The sequence below is a fragment of the Amphimedon queenslandica genome, unplaced genomic scaffold (assembly GCF_000090795.2).
Source record: "Amphimedon queenslandica unplaced genomic scaffold, v1.1 AMPQUscaffold_12971, whole genome shotgun sequence".
NCBI lineage: Eukaryota > Metazoa > Porifera > Demospongiae > Haplosclerida > Niphatidae > Amphimedon > Amphimedon queenslandica.
This window is the reverse complement of record NW_003546793.1, coordinates 16,871-31,410: the sequence shown is the minus strand read 5'-3', so window position 1 is coordinate 31,410 and position 14,540 is coordinate 16,871. Positions and strand designations below refer to the sequence as shown.

The 14,540-nt window shown below is 37.0% G+C and overlaps 4 protein-coding genes across 4 annotated transcripts in view; 2 read left to right on the top strand and 2 right to left on the bottom strand.

Annotated features, from left to right (window-relative positions):
- Positions 1 to 63: 63 nt before the first annotated feature.
- Positions 64 to 1,113, top strand: LOC100640811 (NADH-quinone oxidoreductase subunit B-like). The gene is made up of 6 exons (XM_011408476.2): positions 64 to 130; positions 180 to 228; positions 293 to 419; positions 468 to 581; positions 634 to 746; positions 799 to 1,113. Exons 1-6 carry the CDS (start codon positions 103 to 105, stop codon positions 983 to 985), a joined length of 618 nt encoding a protein of 205 aa, XP_011406778.1. The 5' UTR covers positions 64 to 102; the 3' UTR covers positions 986 to 1,113.
- Positions 1,114 to 1,629: 516 nt separating this feature from the next.
- Positions 1,630 to 4,372, bottom strand: LOC100641566 (putative syntaxin-4). The gene is made up of 7 exons (XM_003389752.3): positions 4,206 to 4,372; positions 3,939 to 4,099; positions 3,527 to 3,678; positions 2,317 to 2,431; positions 2,155 to 2,234; positions 2,002 to 2,060; positions 1,630 to 1,951 (listed from the first exon to the last, which is right to left on the bottom strand). Exons 3-7 carry the CDS (start codon positions 3,573 to 3,575, stop codon positions 1,826 to 1,828), a joined length of 429 nt encoding a protein of 142 aa, XP_003389800.1. The 5' UTR covers positions 3,576 to 3,678; positions 3,939 to 4,099; positions 4,206 to 4,372; the 3' UTR covers positions 1,630 to 1,825.
- A 51-nt stretch (positions 4,373 to 4,423) lies between these two features.
- On the top strand, positions 4,424 to 9,821 carry LOC105314361 (serine-rich adhesin for platelets-like). Its single transcript, XM_011408481.2, has 17 exons — positions 4,424 to 4,723; positions 4,789 to 4,863; positions 4,919 to 5,062; positions 5,130 to 5,201; positions 5,249 to 5,332; positions 5,380 to 5,558; positions 5,785 to 6,641; positions 6,690 to 6,827; positions 7,390 to 7,475; positions 7,543 to 7,780; positions 7,833 to 7,997; positions 8,056 to 8,110; positions 8,167 to 8,267; positions 8,321 to 8,475; positions 8,528 to 8,790; positions 8,900 to 8,978; positions 9,124 to 9,821. The coding sequence occupies exons 1-17, from the start codon at positions 4,602 to 4,604 to the stop codon at positions 9,731 to 9,733; spliced, it is 3,423 nt and encodes a 1,140-aa protein (XP_011406783.2). The 5' UTR covers positions 4,424 to 4,601; the 3' UTR covers positions 9,734 to 9,821.
- A 115-nt stretch (positions 9,822 to 9,936) lies between these two features.
- The window catches only part of LOC100640683 (sterol regulatory element-binding protein cleavage-activating protein-like), an 8,026-nt gene continuing 3,422 nt past the window's right edge, over positions 9,937 to 14,540 (bottom strand). The window contains exons 10-19 of the mRNA XM_020002145.1: positions 14,150 to 14,345; positions 13,606 to 13,909; positions 13,426 to 13,538; positions 12,189 to 13,176; positions 11,988 to 12,073; positions 11,782 to 11,932; positions 11,653 to 11,733; positions 10,479 to 10,724; positions 10,277 to 10,336; positions 9,937 to 10,230 (exon numbers count right to left, since the gene is read on the bottom strand). Of these exons, the coding sequence (XP_019857704.1) occupies positions 10,054 to 10,230; positions 10,277 to 10,336; positions 10,479 to 10,724; positions 11,653 to 11,733; positions 11,782 to 11,932; positions 11,988 to 12,073; positions 12,189 to 13,176; positions 13,426 to 13,538; positions 13,606 to 13,909; positions 14,150 to 14,345 (2,402 nt within the window). The 3' untranslated portion in view covers positions 9,937 to 10,053. The remainder of the gene's footprint in view (positions 10,231 to 10,276; positions 10,337 to 10,478; positions 10,725 to 11,652; positions 11,734 to 11,781; positions 11,933 to 11,987; positions 12,074 to 12,188; positions 13,177 to 13,425; positions 13,539 to 13,605; positions 13,910 to 14,149; positions 14,346 to 14,540) is intronic.

Genomic DNA, 14,540 nt, shown 5'->3' with positions numbered 1-14,540 from the left:
TGTGCAGTTGAGGTTAATAAGTTGAATAAGTTCAATATAGATAGTAGGCGTGTTCATTATAATGGGCGTGGTTAGGGTGTGGCTTACTGATTTACAAACAAAATGGCTGCCAGGTCGTTGTGGCGATTACGTAAGTTGATTCTTCTTGTTGTTCTCCTAACGAGGTTCCTTTACTGTAGGATGTACGTCCCTTGCTTCTCCTTCTCTTTTCAGACCAGCAGCAACCAGGCAAGGGATTAACACACCTATTATTTATAATTAATTAACTTTGTTTATTTGTTATTGTTTACAGTATGGTTGTGTACCAGTCACGTGATGCCAGTACTGATGGTTCTTCAGTTGCTAAGAGGAGTCGGTTTGACAATGCAGCTGAATACGCATTCATGAAACTGGACGACATAGTGAACTGGGCCAGAGCGGTATGTACATGTACATGTACATGTACATGTACATGTTTTTGTTCGTAGGGTTCTCTGTGGCCGATGACGTTTGGTCTTGCTTGTTGTGCAGTTGAGATGATGCACGTGGCTTGTGCTCGCTATGATCTGGACAGATTCGGTGTCGTGTTTAGGGCAAGCCCTGTCAGTCTCTTATTAATAAAAATTAATTAATTAATTAATTATATTCTTTTAGCGTCAGTCAGATGTGATGATAGTCGCTGGCACTCTCACCAACAAAATGGCTCCTGCTTTAAGAAAGGTTTATGATCAGATGCCCGAGCCTAGATGGGTCATATCAATGGGAAGGTACTGATAATGAATCATGTTTTCACTACTCCCCCCCCCCTCCCTCCTATAGCTGTGCTAATGGTGGTGGTTATTATCATTATTCCTATGCCGTGGTGAGAGGGTGTGACAGGATCGTTCCAGTTGATATCTATGTCCCTGGCTGTCCACCCACGGCTGAGGCCTTGCTGTATGGGGTACTCCAACTACAGAAGAAGATAAAGAGGACCAGAGCTATGTCTATGTGGTACAGGAAATGAAAGAAAGAACACTTCATAATATATACACTCTCTCTCTCAGTATAATATTAATGATTGTTGATTGGTGCAGTTTCATAGCTATATATAGTCATTGTGTATTGTTGTATAATTGTAATTAATTTAATACAGACTAGCCTTGTAAACACGATTACGTAACCTCTATATAATGGACACTTTGAAAGTGTCTCTGTTATACAGAGGTGTCCTTTATGTGGAGGTTATTTTATACAGTAAGGAATGTAATTGGTACACTAGGTGCTGTCCGTTAAATGGAGGTGTACGCTATAGAGAGTGTCCATTAAGAGAGACTACACTGTTGTATTTCAAGATAACGTCCTCATAATATTGTAATTTAAATACAGAGAGGGAGAGAGAGAGTGTGACTAATTAGTCAATTTAAGTGAATGTTTGTCTGTCAATGTGACATGTCTGTAGTATTAGATTAGACTTACTGTCGGGGGTATACATGTGTATGTACATGTAATGTATAGTCTATGTATAGTATACACACCATATAGTAGCTGATGTGTGTGTGTGTGTGGGGAGGTAATTTACATTACAAATCTGTGACTATTACTATAGACTGTGTATTAATGTTTCTATATGTCAATGCATGTTTTATGCTAACGTTATTCATGATAATCTTTTTTAAATTAATTTTTTAAATCTAAAATGAACAATACAGAAACAAATATGTATAATGAACTAAAACATGACGTTAATAACTGATTGATTAATTCTGATTCGAGTTTGAATTCTGATATAAACTAGTTTTTCACATCCCATAGTAATAATAATAATAATAATAATAATAATAATAATAATAATAATATCGATTAGTTAGTCGTTTCTTGTCAATACGACTGCTAATATTATGATGACGATAATGATAAATAGTAAGACTCCGCCCCCAGCTACCAACAGTGCTATTAGTAAAGTATTGTTCTGCCTTTTTAGAACAACGGCCTGTGGGCATTAAATAGAATAATGGGCATTAAATAGAAGTTAATTCCTACTGTTGTCGTGTTGGCTGTTCCTTTTTCAGTTCGATGTGCAGCCTTCTCGGTGTGTAGCTCTGTAAGAGGACATTATCATTATGTACATTATTACTGATAGTGTATATATGGAGGAGATGTATGGTATTATTAGTGTATGTGTATCAGACTGACCTATTCTGTCTATTTGTGATCCTTGATCAACAATCATCACGTTGATGTGCTTTGAAATATCATGAAGATCACCAATGTCCCTGCAATTAGAGGAAGAGATACAGGAGCATATGAATCATTACTACTTCTCCTCCCTCCCCCCCCCCTCTCTCTCTCTCTTACTTTTCAAGTTCTCTTATTTCTGTTGCTTGTTGTTCTCTTATATTGAGTCCCGACTGGTCAACTTGCAGAGCTTCTTGAGCTAAAGTATCACCATCATTATTGACAGTTGGATCACCTAATGGAGAGAGAGAGAGGGAGGGAGGGAGAGAGAGGGGGGGAGGGAGGGAGTTGATTTGATGGTGTTGATTTTGTTTAAGTCTGTACGTGTTTCACAATTAATAGTTTGTTGGTGCTACACCTTATCAACACTGTTCACATATCAAATATGTCTCACTATATCCTCAAACTGTTGAGATCAACAACTCACTCTACACTCTAAATATCAATGTCAGTTTTTAGTGACAATTTCTGTTCAATAGAGACAGTGACCATATAATGGCTCCACTCAATCTGTTTGTCAGCTCTACAGCTGGAGGAGTAGCCAATAATTAAATATATTTAACGGTGATTTAGTTTATAGTAATCAACCAGTTTACACTAGCCGAGTATCATTAAATTTCTTGAGGTGAAAAAATTCCAAATATGCTGTACTAAATTAATAATACCTTTAATAGTACAAACAGTTTTGATAGTAGATACTTATAACGTAGAATACATGCAAGTACATGTAATCCAAGTACATATTAATAATTACTACCAGTTTTATATGTTTTCTGATAACACACACACACACTAGTTTTATATTAAACTAAGAAGCATAATTTAATATTCATGATTATTATTATTTTATTAGTTAGCACGTTTTAAAACAGGCCCAGACGTTCCAAGACTTCATTCTTATTATTTTTAAAAATTTTAGTGGGCGTACCAGTCCATGTGTGGGCTCATGTTATCATAACAGTTCAATATATGGTAATTTGTTAGTGTACTACAGCGCTGCTGCTAATAGCGCCACTTCACTTAATATCACTCCATTACTATACACTATACATGAACTGCCACTGTTGTTCATTTTAAGCTATTATTGGATATCAGTGACCAGTGCTGTGCAGTAAAGATATCAATGCATCATGAAACTTCATTTCAATAAACTTTCATTCATCAAACAGCATCTTCTATGCAGTAGTCAATAGAGCGTGATGAAGTTTTGAAATTTAAAACTTTACAATACATCTATTGGCTCCATGGCTACTGTATAAAAGGTGTTTTTCATGGCACAAGTTTTATAGTACTATGTATTATGATGATAGCCTTCTACATTCTCTCTTACTGGTGAAGGAATCTGCTTGTGATTCTTGTACTGATCCTTCTCCTTCCATTCCCTTCTTGTTCTCTTGTTCCTTTAATGACTCAAACTCTTTTCTTTGCTCTTGAAGCTGGTCCGTTAGTTTCTTAGTGACAATTTGGCTCTCACCTCTAGCACTATAAGAAATAATAGGTCATTGTTATGTATCATAGATCTAGAAATAAGTTCTGGGAGACTAGTCGAAACTAGGAGAGACCTAGGCTAAATATGAGAGACTAGAAGCTGAAAAATGGAGAATATGAGAGACCAAAAGTCTCCTAAACTCTCTCTAGATCTATAGCACTGGAGATACAGGAAGTTTGTGGTCATTGATAAAGATGAATATTGTTATATTGTCTCCTTTTCACTTGTTCTCTCTCTCTTCTCTCTTTCTTACACTTTCGCTTTTATTTCTTGATCAGCCTCTTCAATCTTTTCTTGTATGGCGGCCCTCAGTGAAGATAGCTCTTGGCTGGTCTTTGACCCTCCTCATAGTTGATCCAGTGAATGGACTGAGGAACGATAATTGCTTATATCTGCTCCTAATGAACTTAACAACTAAAAAAAGAGAAAGTCAGTGTCTTATTTCAAACGAACATTCGTTGAATAGTTAGACAGTAGCCCCGTCTGTGTAGTATATCAAGACACGCATGTCTGGGTTTACCTCTTCTGGATTCCCACGGGAAAAACTGCCTGATAGTGAAGTGTCCCCAAAGCCTCTTGTGCCTGTCACCCTAACCTCTGCCTTGTAGGCCTTCTCTGCGTCCAGACTAGCCATCCTTTGGCTCAATAGTCTTTTATACCAAGTTCTTCACAAAGAATTCCAACAACAACTCAGCCACTCCCACCATTTATATCTTTTTAATAATAATTTTATTGATTTTTCTGAAGCTTAAAAATGTGTTCTGTTGTGCAAACAATCGAAACAACAAACAACAAACTGAGATTATTTTTTATTAGAACTATGAATACATGTATCGCAAGTGAAAATCAAATGTGCCCGCTGTTTTTAACGCCCACTCAAATAAATTACGAGCCACGCCCTTCATAAACAGCAATCATGGAACTTTTAAAGATTGTTCTGTGCCTTCTCTTTCTTTCTCACTCCTCTCTCTCGTGTCCAAGTCACTGTGCCATTTGTTTGAACACCTTGTACATCTGCAATAAATGGAAGCCATCCTAGTAAGGGGAAATAGCAGCATGATGACTCATTTTCTGTTCTCATTGTTTATCATTTACTTTCACAGTGATCTCAGCTCTCATAGTGAAATTTCAGCTATTAATAGTAACGCATTCATCAATGCAGGCCAAATGGTCAACCTGTGAGTATACAGCACTAATGGTTGTATTTATGGCTGCATGGTCTGTTTTTTTTAGTGATATATCTACTAATGCCGTTAGTGTTATGGAGGACAATGCATTTAATGGTCTAATAAGTTTACAGTCTCTTAATTTATCACATAACTCATTGACTGCACTACCTGATGGTATATTCCAGCCATTGATCAGTCTACAGACACTGTGAGTACATGATGCATTGGGATTAATGGTTCCATATTATAATGAATCTATTTGTCACTCTTTTCAGGGACTTGAGTCATAATAGTATCAGTGAATTGAATCCAGCGGCCTTCACTGGACTAACTAACCTCACTAAACTGTAAGAGGGAGAATGGAGTGTGTTACAAAATTGAGCTCTCTTCTTAGATATTTAAACAGCAACCAGATATCTGGGCTTTCAGCTGATGCAACAAATGCCCTATTTAATAACCTTCCTTCCTTACAGAATATGTGAGTATTACACTGCATTATGCCATGTACCTATTGAGTATTTCTAGTACTTTGTCTGCAAACAATTGGCACTGTGACTGTAACCTGACTCAACTGCAAGCTGTCTTGTTGTCTTCCTCTTCTAAAGTGACTGATAGTTCAGCTATGGTTTGTCATTTACCATCTGATCTAAGCAATTCACTTATAACTGGTTTGAACTTTTACTCAAATCCTCTTTGTTTTACAAGTAAGAGGAGATGATGGAGGGGTGTGTGTCTTGTTGGTGTTATTGTATTTATTATAAGAGATATTCATTCTTATATGAATATGGTTGCTCTATTAAGATCAACTAGTATATGTTATTCATTGAAGTACATGAAGCAGTACCCCCAATAGCTTATAGCATTCCACAGATGCACTCACTCACATTCATTCCTGTATCTACATTTATGGGATTATTTTTCCCTCTACAGGTAGCCCCTCTCTCTCTCCTTCTCTCTTCCTCTCTCCCTCTTCATCTTTAATTCCATTCACTTCATCTGACACTCTCTTCTCTCCTTCTCCGACTATTTTTTCATCTTCGCTGGAAGTTCTTTCTCCTTCTCCCTCACTTGCTTCTTCATCCATTGTGATGTCTTCAGTCTTCTCTCCTTCTCTTATCTCTTCATCTCTCACTTCACCTTCTCCTTCTCTCATTTCTTCTAACGAACCTCCTCCTTTCTCATTCTTCTCTTCCTCTACCTTTTCATCTCCATCGTTAGCTTTATCACCTTCATCCTCCATCATTTCTTCATATTATTCTGAAACGATGTCATCTTCATCAACCAACAGTTTGTTACTATCATCAACTTCAGTAATAAATTCAACTAGTACAACAACTGTAGCTTCTTCTACTGTAGCAGCTTCTTCAACTGTAGCAGTCACTTCAACTCCAGTTCCATCAGTAGTAACTTTCACTACAACAAGTACTGACTATCAATCCTCAACTACAGTATCTCCTACTTCTACAATTGCTGTAACAACTTCATCAACAACCACACCATCAGTTACTAGTACTTCTGTATCACCTACCACTCCAGCAGTCTCTCCTACTCTAACTCCTCAGCCTCACTGCACTTCTAATGCTTCAGATACTAATGTAGGTCTGTTGGTTTGGCCTCCCACTGAAGGAGGGAAGTCAGTTAGCATACCCTGTCCTTATGGACCACCTAATGCCTTCAGTACAAGGCATTGTGTCCTTATACCAGCCACTGGTGATGCAGTGTGGGGTGCTCTTGAACTAGGATCATGTTTTACTGTTAATAACAGGCTCCAGTTACTATTGTTTGAAGTAAGAGGATTAAAACATCATTATTTATTTATTGTTTATTTTATTTAGACTGTTACTGATAGTAATGTGTTGTCTTTATCAGAGGAACTAGCTGATATACCATTTCATCATTTATCATCTGATGACATTGATAACTTTATCAACATTGCTTCAAGAGTATTTCAACACGGAAAAAACAATATCACTGTAAGAAATGCTAAGCTTATAGCTCATAGTTTTTCCAAAAAATGGCTCCAAAATTACCCCAAATTTTTATTACATTTTCTGATACATATTGATGTCCTTATGCTGTGTAGAAAGTTTGAGCCGATTCCGACTTCAATTTTTCACGTTACAGCCATTTTAAGAAAACATCAAAAATCTGAAAAATACCCAAGGCTATAGCCCATGGTTTTTTCCAAAAAATGGCTCCAAAATCACCCCAAATTTTTATTACATTTTCTGATACATATTGATGTCCTTATGCTGTGTAGAAAGTTTGAGCTGATTCCGACTTCAATTTTTCAAGTTACAGCCATTTTTAAAAAATGCCAAAAATCTGAAAAATACCCAAGGCTATAGCCCATGGTTTTCCAAAAAAAGGCTCCGAAATCACCCCTACTTTTTATTACATTTTCTGATACATATTGATTTAGTTATGCTATGTAGAAAGTTTGGGCCGATTTCGACTTCAACTTTTAAAATTATGGCCATTTTTACATTTTAAATATACTGAATTCACATTTATTAAGCAGTTACACATTGTTAGGTTGTGGTTAATGTACTGTCTGCCATTGATCTTCTTCTTGACTCTGACAACGTTCAAAATTTAATAAGTTCAGACAACATTGATAAGTAAGTCCTCTTCCTTGCAATAACTGTCCACCATACAGTATCCTTCTCTCTCTCTCTCTCCATTCAGTATTCATACTCTGATATCTACTGCATTATTTGGTGCAGTCAATGCTAATAACACTCAACAGATACTCCAGTTCTCAAGGTTACTGATCGGCGCTAAGTATATTCAAGAGTCTGAGGTCATAGCTGAAGTGGAAGTTCTTGGCGAGGGAAGACTCTCTTTTGTAGCAGCTGGTACTAATGTCACTGGAGAGATTATTATTGATATTAGGAGTAATGAACTAGGTGGACACACTGTACAGGTAATAATGATAATGACAATATTAATATATTATCAATCCATTCTCTCATTAGGTGACAGTATACAATGATACTACATTATTCTCAAGTAGTTGTCTCTCACTAGCTGCTAGCCACGGTCCAGTCTGTAGCGTTCAATTAGTGTCGCCTGTAGCTGTGACATCGGTCAACGGTTTACTTGGAGACGAGGGAATTAACATAACATTTGAGAATATAATGGTAAAGGGACAGGAGTAGAATATAGTGATGAATTCATCTTAATGTTATCTATTTTTAGACTGAGGGCAGTCCAATGCTGTACTGTGCAATGTGGAATGTTAGCAACATTGATGGTAATACTGATGATAATAAATGCATTATTATTATTAATATTTGTTATTAATTACAGGTGGTCAATGGGATTCCAGTGGTTGCGGTACTAATGTAATGTCAAGTCTGAACTCAGTTCAATGTAGTTGTACGGCTTCTGGTACAGTTGCAGTATTACAAGTAAGAACTTACATATCAGACTCATTCTTCATAATAATACTCACTGATGATAGTTGATATCAACTAATGGAACTAGTTCTCCTACTAATGGACAGTCCCCTTCTTCTCCTTTTGGGTATTATGCTTCTCTAGTATTCTACATTGCTGGAGGACTGAGTGCTCTACTTCACCTACCAATAATAATAGTCACTGCTAAAATATCATACAAGTAATGAGAGAGAGAAAGAAGCTGTTGATTTTTCTCTCTATTTTCTCTTTAGGTATGAAATAGTACGTAATATCCAGGCCTTGCTCCATCACAGTATAACACAAATGATTGTCTTCATAGCAATGATCATCTCATTTCAAAGGAATGAGATACAGCAGCTCTGCTTAGCTCTTGGCTCCTTCCTCCATTACATTATACTAGTGTCATACCTGTGGATGATATTCCGTGTTTTGATTACTTGTATGAGTCAGATTAGGTACAAGAAACTGTACGAAAGAGATTGCTTCATACTGCCATTCTTCTTCATAGCTTGGTGTAAGTGATTCATAATTTTAATGATGAATGTATTGGTATTTATTATTCAATTATCCATTATTTGTTTGTTTATTTATTTATTTATCTATTTGTTTGTTTATTTATTTAGCTTTACCAATACTACCTGTTGTCATATACGGTGTAATATCATTCACTAATTCTAGAGAGGAATTCAATGATATTCAAAAGTGAGTCAAAAAATTTAAAAATACAAAACTTACCTTGTTAACACCTTTTTAACTAACACCTTGTTAACACTTTTAAGTGTTAACAAGGAAAGTTGTAATTGTACAAAATTTTTAATTTAAAAATGTCTCTTCTTTTTTTCACTAGCTGCTGGATTGAGAGCTTTGCTTTTCCAAATTATTTCGTATATTTGTGTTTAGTCAGTAGTCTTCTCCTGGTCCTTCTATTACTCATTGCATTCCCACTCCTAGCCTGCAGTAGCTTTGTGATAAACACTTCGTCATATTACCAGCTCTTTGGTCTACTGGTTGAGACAGTGTTCTTCAGTGGTATGATAGCGATACACTTCATCACTGCACACCAGCAGTCAGAAGTGCTCATATCCCTCCTGTGTGGAATGATGCTACTTACTAGCGGGTACTACTTCATATCTAACGGTTTTGCAAGAAATAAAATTAGAAAAACTCTACTCTGTCAAGAAGACCGACCGTACTACAGTAAAGGACGTCCTTTCTCGGGGCAGGAGACTCCAACCACAACTCCAAGCTCAACGATGAGTGACGTAGCTAAGAAGAGAAGACAGCAGAGGCAGTATCCATATGCAGTGAGGATGAGTCATGAGATGAACATGGACTATCTGGGAGGCTATTATGGTTACCCTATTGAGCTCTGGAGTGAAGTGGGGGAGGGAAGGAGAGTGAGAAAGAAGACAGAGTTTTTCTCTGGTCACAGGAAAAGAGGATCCTCTGAAGTTTAAAACAATTAAATTAATGTACTGATAATTGTTTGTTATTGTGTGATTGTCCAGTTGATACACATGTATATACATTATACCTTATATTTATGACCACTTTTTATTTAAATTAATTTTATTATTGAAATTTTGTTAAACGTTGGCTGCTACAGTTGCAGAGGCTGAGATCAAATGCCACTAGGAGGCACTGGAGTCCAAAATAAAGCTATATGATAGGTTTCATTTTTGCAAACAAATAATAATAAAAATAAGTGATTATTGATGGCATATAAATTTGAAGAGAAAGTAATAATATGTCCACAGAATATTAGGAGGTTAGGCTACTATTCGCTTTTAATTTTGAGTCCAGAAGGGACCAGCTGTAGATCAGCCCCACTGGAGCAGAGGAGGTTCGAGGAGTCAATGGCTGACAGGTGCCTAATGAGGGGGGAGGAGCTGGAGGCGAGGTCTTTACGACCAACCTCAGACCTTCTTTGAATATCATAAATGACAAGTTGAGACTAGAAGAGGAAGATAAAGTGAAAGTGACGTTATTGTTTAATTTACTTGAAGTGCAATTGCTATGTGATGAGAATCTATCACTGTGACATCGTGAGTAAAAGAATCCTAAATAAAATAATAAAGAAAATATATAAATATAATAAATAAATATAATAAATAAATAAATAATAAAGGTGAAAATTATTGGACTATTTACATATTACAAAAGTCCTCTCAGATATCAGATATTACACACACGCACACTAACCATTTCTATTATATTGCAAAGATGTCCATCTTCTTTGTTCCATATTCTTATGCAGTTGTCCCGTAACAATCCAATTATATATTCACTGGAGGTACATATTCTGACCACACCTACTTGATGGTCTTCGTTCAAATCTGATTGGTCGTCTTGAGGAGGAAAAGGAAGCAGCTCTTGAAGGAGTCGTCCAGTGCTGGAGTTCCAGTGAAAGATTGAACCAAACGAACAACCGGACACAATATGGGAACCCTAGAAATAACTGGCAGTGATTTTGGAGCCAAAAAGTTAATATTAACTCAAAAAATTAAAGTCGGAATCAGCTCAAACTTGCTACACAGCATAAGGACATCAATATATATCAGAAAATGTAATAAAAATTTGGGGTGATTTTGGAGCCATTTTTTGGAAAAAACCATAGACTATAAGCCTTCGGTATTTTTCAGATTTTTGGCGTTTTCTTAAAATGGCCATAACTTTAAAAATTGAAGTCGGAATCAGCTCAAACTTTCTACACAGCATAAAGACATCAATATGTATCAGAAAATTTAATAAAAATTTGGGGCGATTTCAGAGCCATTTTTTGGAAAAAACCATGGACTATAGCCTTGGGTATTTTTCAGATTTTTGGCGTTTTCATAAAATGGCCGTAACCAGAAAAATTGAAGTTGGAATCAGCTCAAACTTTCTACACAGCATAAGGACATCAATATGTATCAGAAAATGTAATAAAAATTTGGGGTGATTTCGGAGCCATTTTTTGGAAAAAACCATAGACTATAAGCCTTCGGTATTTTTCAGATTTTTGGCGTTTTCTTAAAATGGCCGTAACCTGAAAAATTGAAGTTGGAATCAGCTCAAACTTTCTACACAGCATAAAGACATCAATATGTATCAGAAAATTTAATAAAAATTTGGGGCAATTTCGAAGCCATTTTTTGGAAAAAACCATGGGCTATAGCCTTGGGTATTTTTCAGATTTTTGGTGTTTTCATAAAATGGCTGTAACTTGAAAAATTGAAGTTGGAATCAGCTCAAACATGCTACACAGCATAAGGACATCAATATGTATCAGAAAATGTAATAAAAATGTGGGGTAATTTTGGAGCCATTTTTTGGAAAAAACCATGGACTATAGCCTTGGGTATTTTTCAGATTTTTATCTTTTTCATCAACTCACATCAATTAATATTAATGAGGTAATGTGTCCGGTATGAAATGTGAAGGATCTCAGACAAATGAAATCAATAATCCTGAAGACCTAATTAATTAATAATTAATAAAAACAATATCAATGAATATTAATTACTTTAATAACCGAATCATAACTGCCAGTGAAGACACAGTCCTTGTTGTAAGTGAGGATACTGATTGGTTTGGAGTGGGCGGAGATACTGTGCATCAGGTGACCATGGTGACCAATCAAATGCAAGGAACCATCCAAATGACCTGATATAATACTAAAAATATTAATATTAAATAATTATAAATCAATATTTATTTATTTTATTTTACCCAATTGAATGTAGTCTTAGCACTGTCACTCCGACTTGCTTAGGAACTATGAAAAACTTTAGGGAACCAGTGAGAGAATTCCAAACCTGTATATAACACATATTTAATACAATAATACAGCGAACATAATGTAAATTTAACACAATACTAACACTAACTTAACACAATCTTAATGCAATCTTAATGCTATTTTTAACTCACCTCAATCTGTCCATTACCACACCCGACAGCAGCTGTACCATTCAAAGCATCAAGACACCAAATGGGCGGAGTCAAGGAGGAGAGCCGGTCGCTAAACTCCTCTCCCTTCTCTTCGCTATTATACTCAAGAGCAAGATTAGATGTGTACGGAGAGAACAGACTAAAGTGGGGCTTGAACTGGAAACAGCCACACCCACTATTATCGGCAGGAGGGTGGAGCGGAGACAGAGGAGCAGTAAGAGCTGTCTCATAAGAGAGTTCTGACGGATTCTCTGACAATAACGAGATACTCTCCACAGACCACTGGGAACCGAAACTAACGGAGGAATCCATAGAAGGTCTTTGGAGAGAAGGTTGAAGAGAATAATCCACAGAATGGGATCTAGTGTGACGTCCTTTATTAGAACTAGTACTGGTATTATTATTATTAGTAGTAGTAGTAATGGGGGCGGGGCTTACTGTGGGCGTGTTTGACTGATTACTACTGGGAAAGGATTGCAATGCAGAGGAAGAGGAGGTTGTGGTAGGTGTGGTCAGTGTAACGGAGGAGTCCGGAATTAAAGTGGGTGGGGCTATGGAAGTAGGCGTGGCAACTGAAGGGTGTTCTGGAATGCTCTCAACGTTTGGGAAAGAACTCAGAAGGTTTTCTCGTTTGTCCGGACTCTTCTTTAAAATGGTCGGCATAGACAACCTCTTCAATAAGAAACTGGGCAGTATCCTTTGGGGAATGGACCCAACACTGGTGGGGAGGAAGGAGGAGGAGACAGGAGGGACGGGGGGAGAGGGTGTGGTCAATACATGAGTGGGCGTGGGGAGAGGTGATATGGGTGGAGTCACTGCTGCTGGTTTAGGAGTTGAAGTTGGTAGAGGATCTCTGGAGCCAGTGGTGCTGTTGCTAGGAGACGAGACCACAGGAGGGTCCTCACAACCCACGATGAACCGAGACATCATGTCCCTCTGTCTCTGGAGGATCTGATCAATGACCTCCCTAGAGGAGGAGAGAAAGGGTTAAATAATAATGTACATGTACAGTATATGTAAAATGTACTATCAAATTTGGATTTCTTACAACTTTTAAAAGTTGCTAAAAAATCGGGTCAGAAACCAAAGGCTATAGCCTCTGATCATTGGTCAAATTTTGCCGAAAATGAAAAGGAGAGTAAACAATTTCATTACATTTTTCTGATACATGTATTAATTTCCTCTACACAGCTGCTGCTGCTGCTGCTGCACTTACTTCCTATCAATCATGAGGAGCTTCTGCCTACAGCCAATGTCCCAGACATGAAGAACATTATCAATAGTTACTGACACAATCTGACCATTGTCAATACTGACACACTCTATATCCTAAACAAACAAACAAATAAACAAACAAACAAACAAACAAATAAATAAATAATTTTTATGTCCTTACTTGTCCGTTCCCTTGTAGTCTAGTGACCCTGACCAGCTGCTGATTGACGGCATTATTACCTGGTTCTCCTTTTCTCTCTCTCATAGCCATTATCCACAAATAGAAGAGATACACTGCCACTAGTAGACTAGTCATCAGTAACATGATCCCTCTCACCACGTTAGGTATTGATAGTAATGTCAATAAAGAATTGAGCAGTGACTGAGTGAGGCTTGATCTGGTCTCCAGACTACGAGTGAATAATGATTGGGGGGTGTAACCTAATCTGAAGTTTAGCATCATCGGAGGGAGGAGTGTTATAAACCTATTAATAATAATAATAATAATAATAATAATAATAATAAATATATAATGTATACAGTATAGCCTCTCTTAATGGACACTCTCTATAGCGTACACCTCCATTTAACGGACAGCACCTAGTGTACCAATTACATTCCTTACTGTATAAAATAACCTCCACATAAAGGACACCTCTGTATAACAGAGACACAGTGTCGATTATATAGAGGCTAGTCTGTATTACATTATTAAATGCTGTTACTTTTCTTTCAGTGATATATTGTAATACTCCAGTAGGTGTGGCCAGTGTGTCGTCACCATTGTCCTCCAGCAGGTGGTATCCTCTCCACACTGAAGCTCAAACCCGTCCTCCATTGTCCTGTACACGATGGTCCTATCCATTAGACCATGGTCGTACCAGCTGGCAATGTAACTCGTCAAATCACTGTCACTCACACCTATCAAATAATGATTTTAATTAAGGAGTGTGGGTGGAGTTATCAATCAACACACTCCACAATAATATGTTACAGCATAATAATGATGATACACAGTAATTGGGTATAAAGTACATGTATAGTGGATAGTGCCAATCATTATTCGTTTTATTTTAAACTTTTAATAAATTTTTTAATGTAGGGCTTTGCAACCCT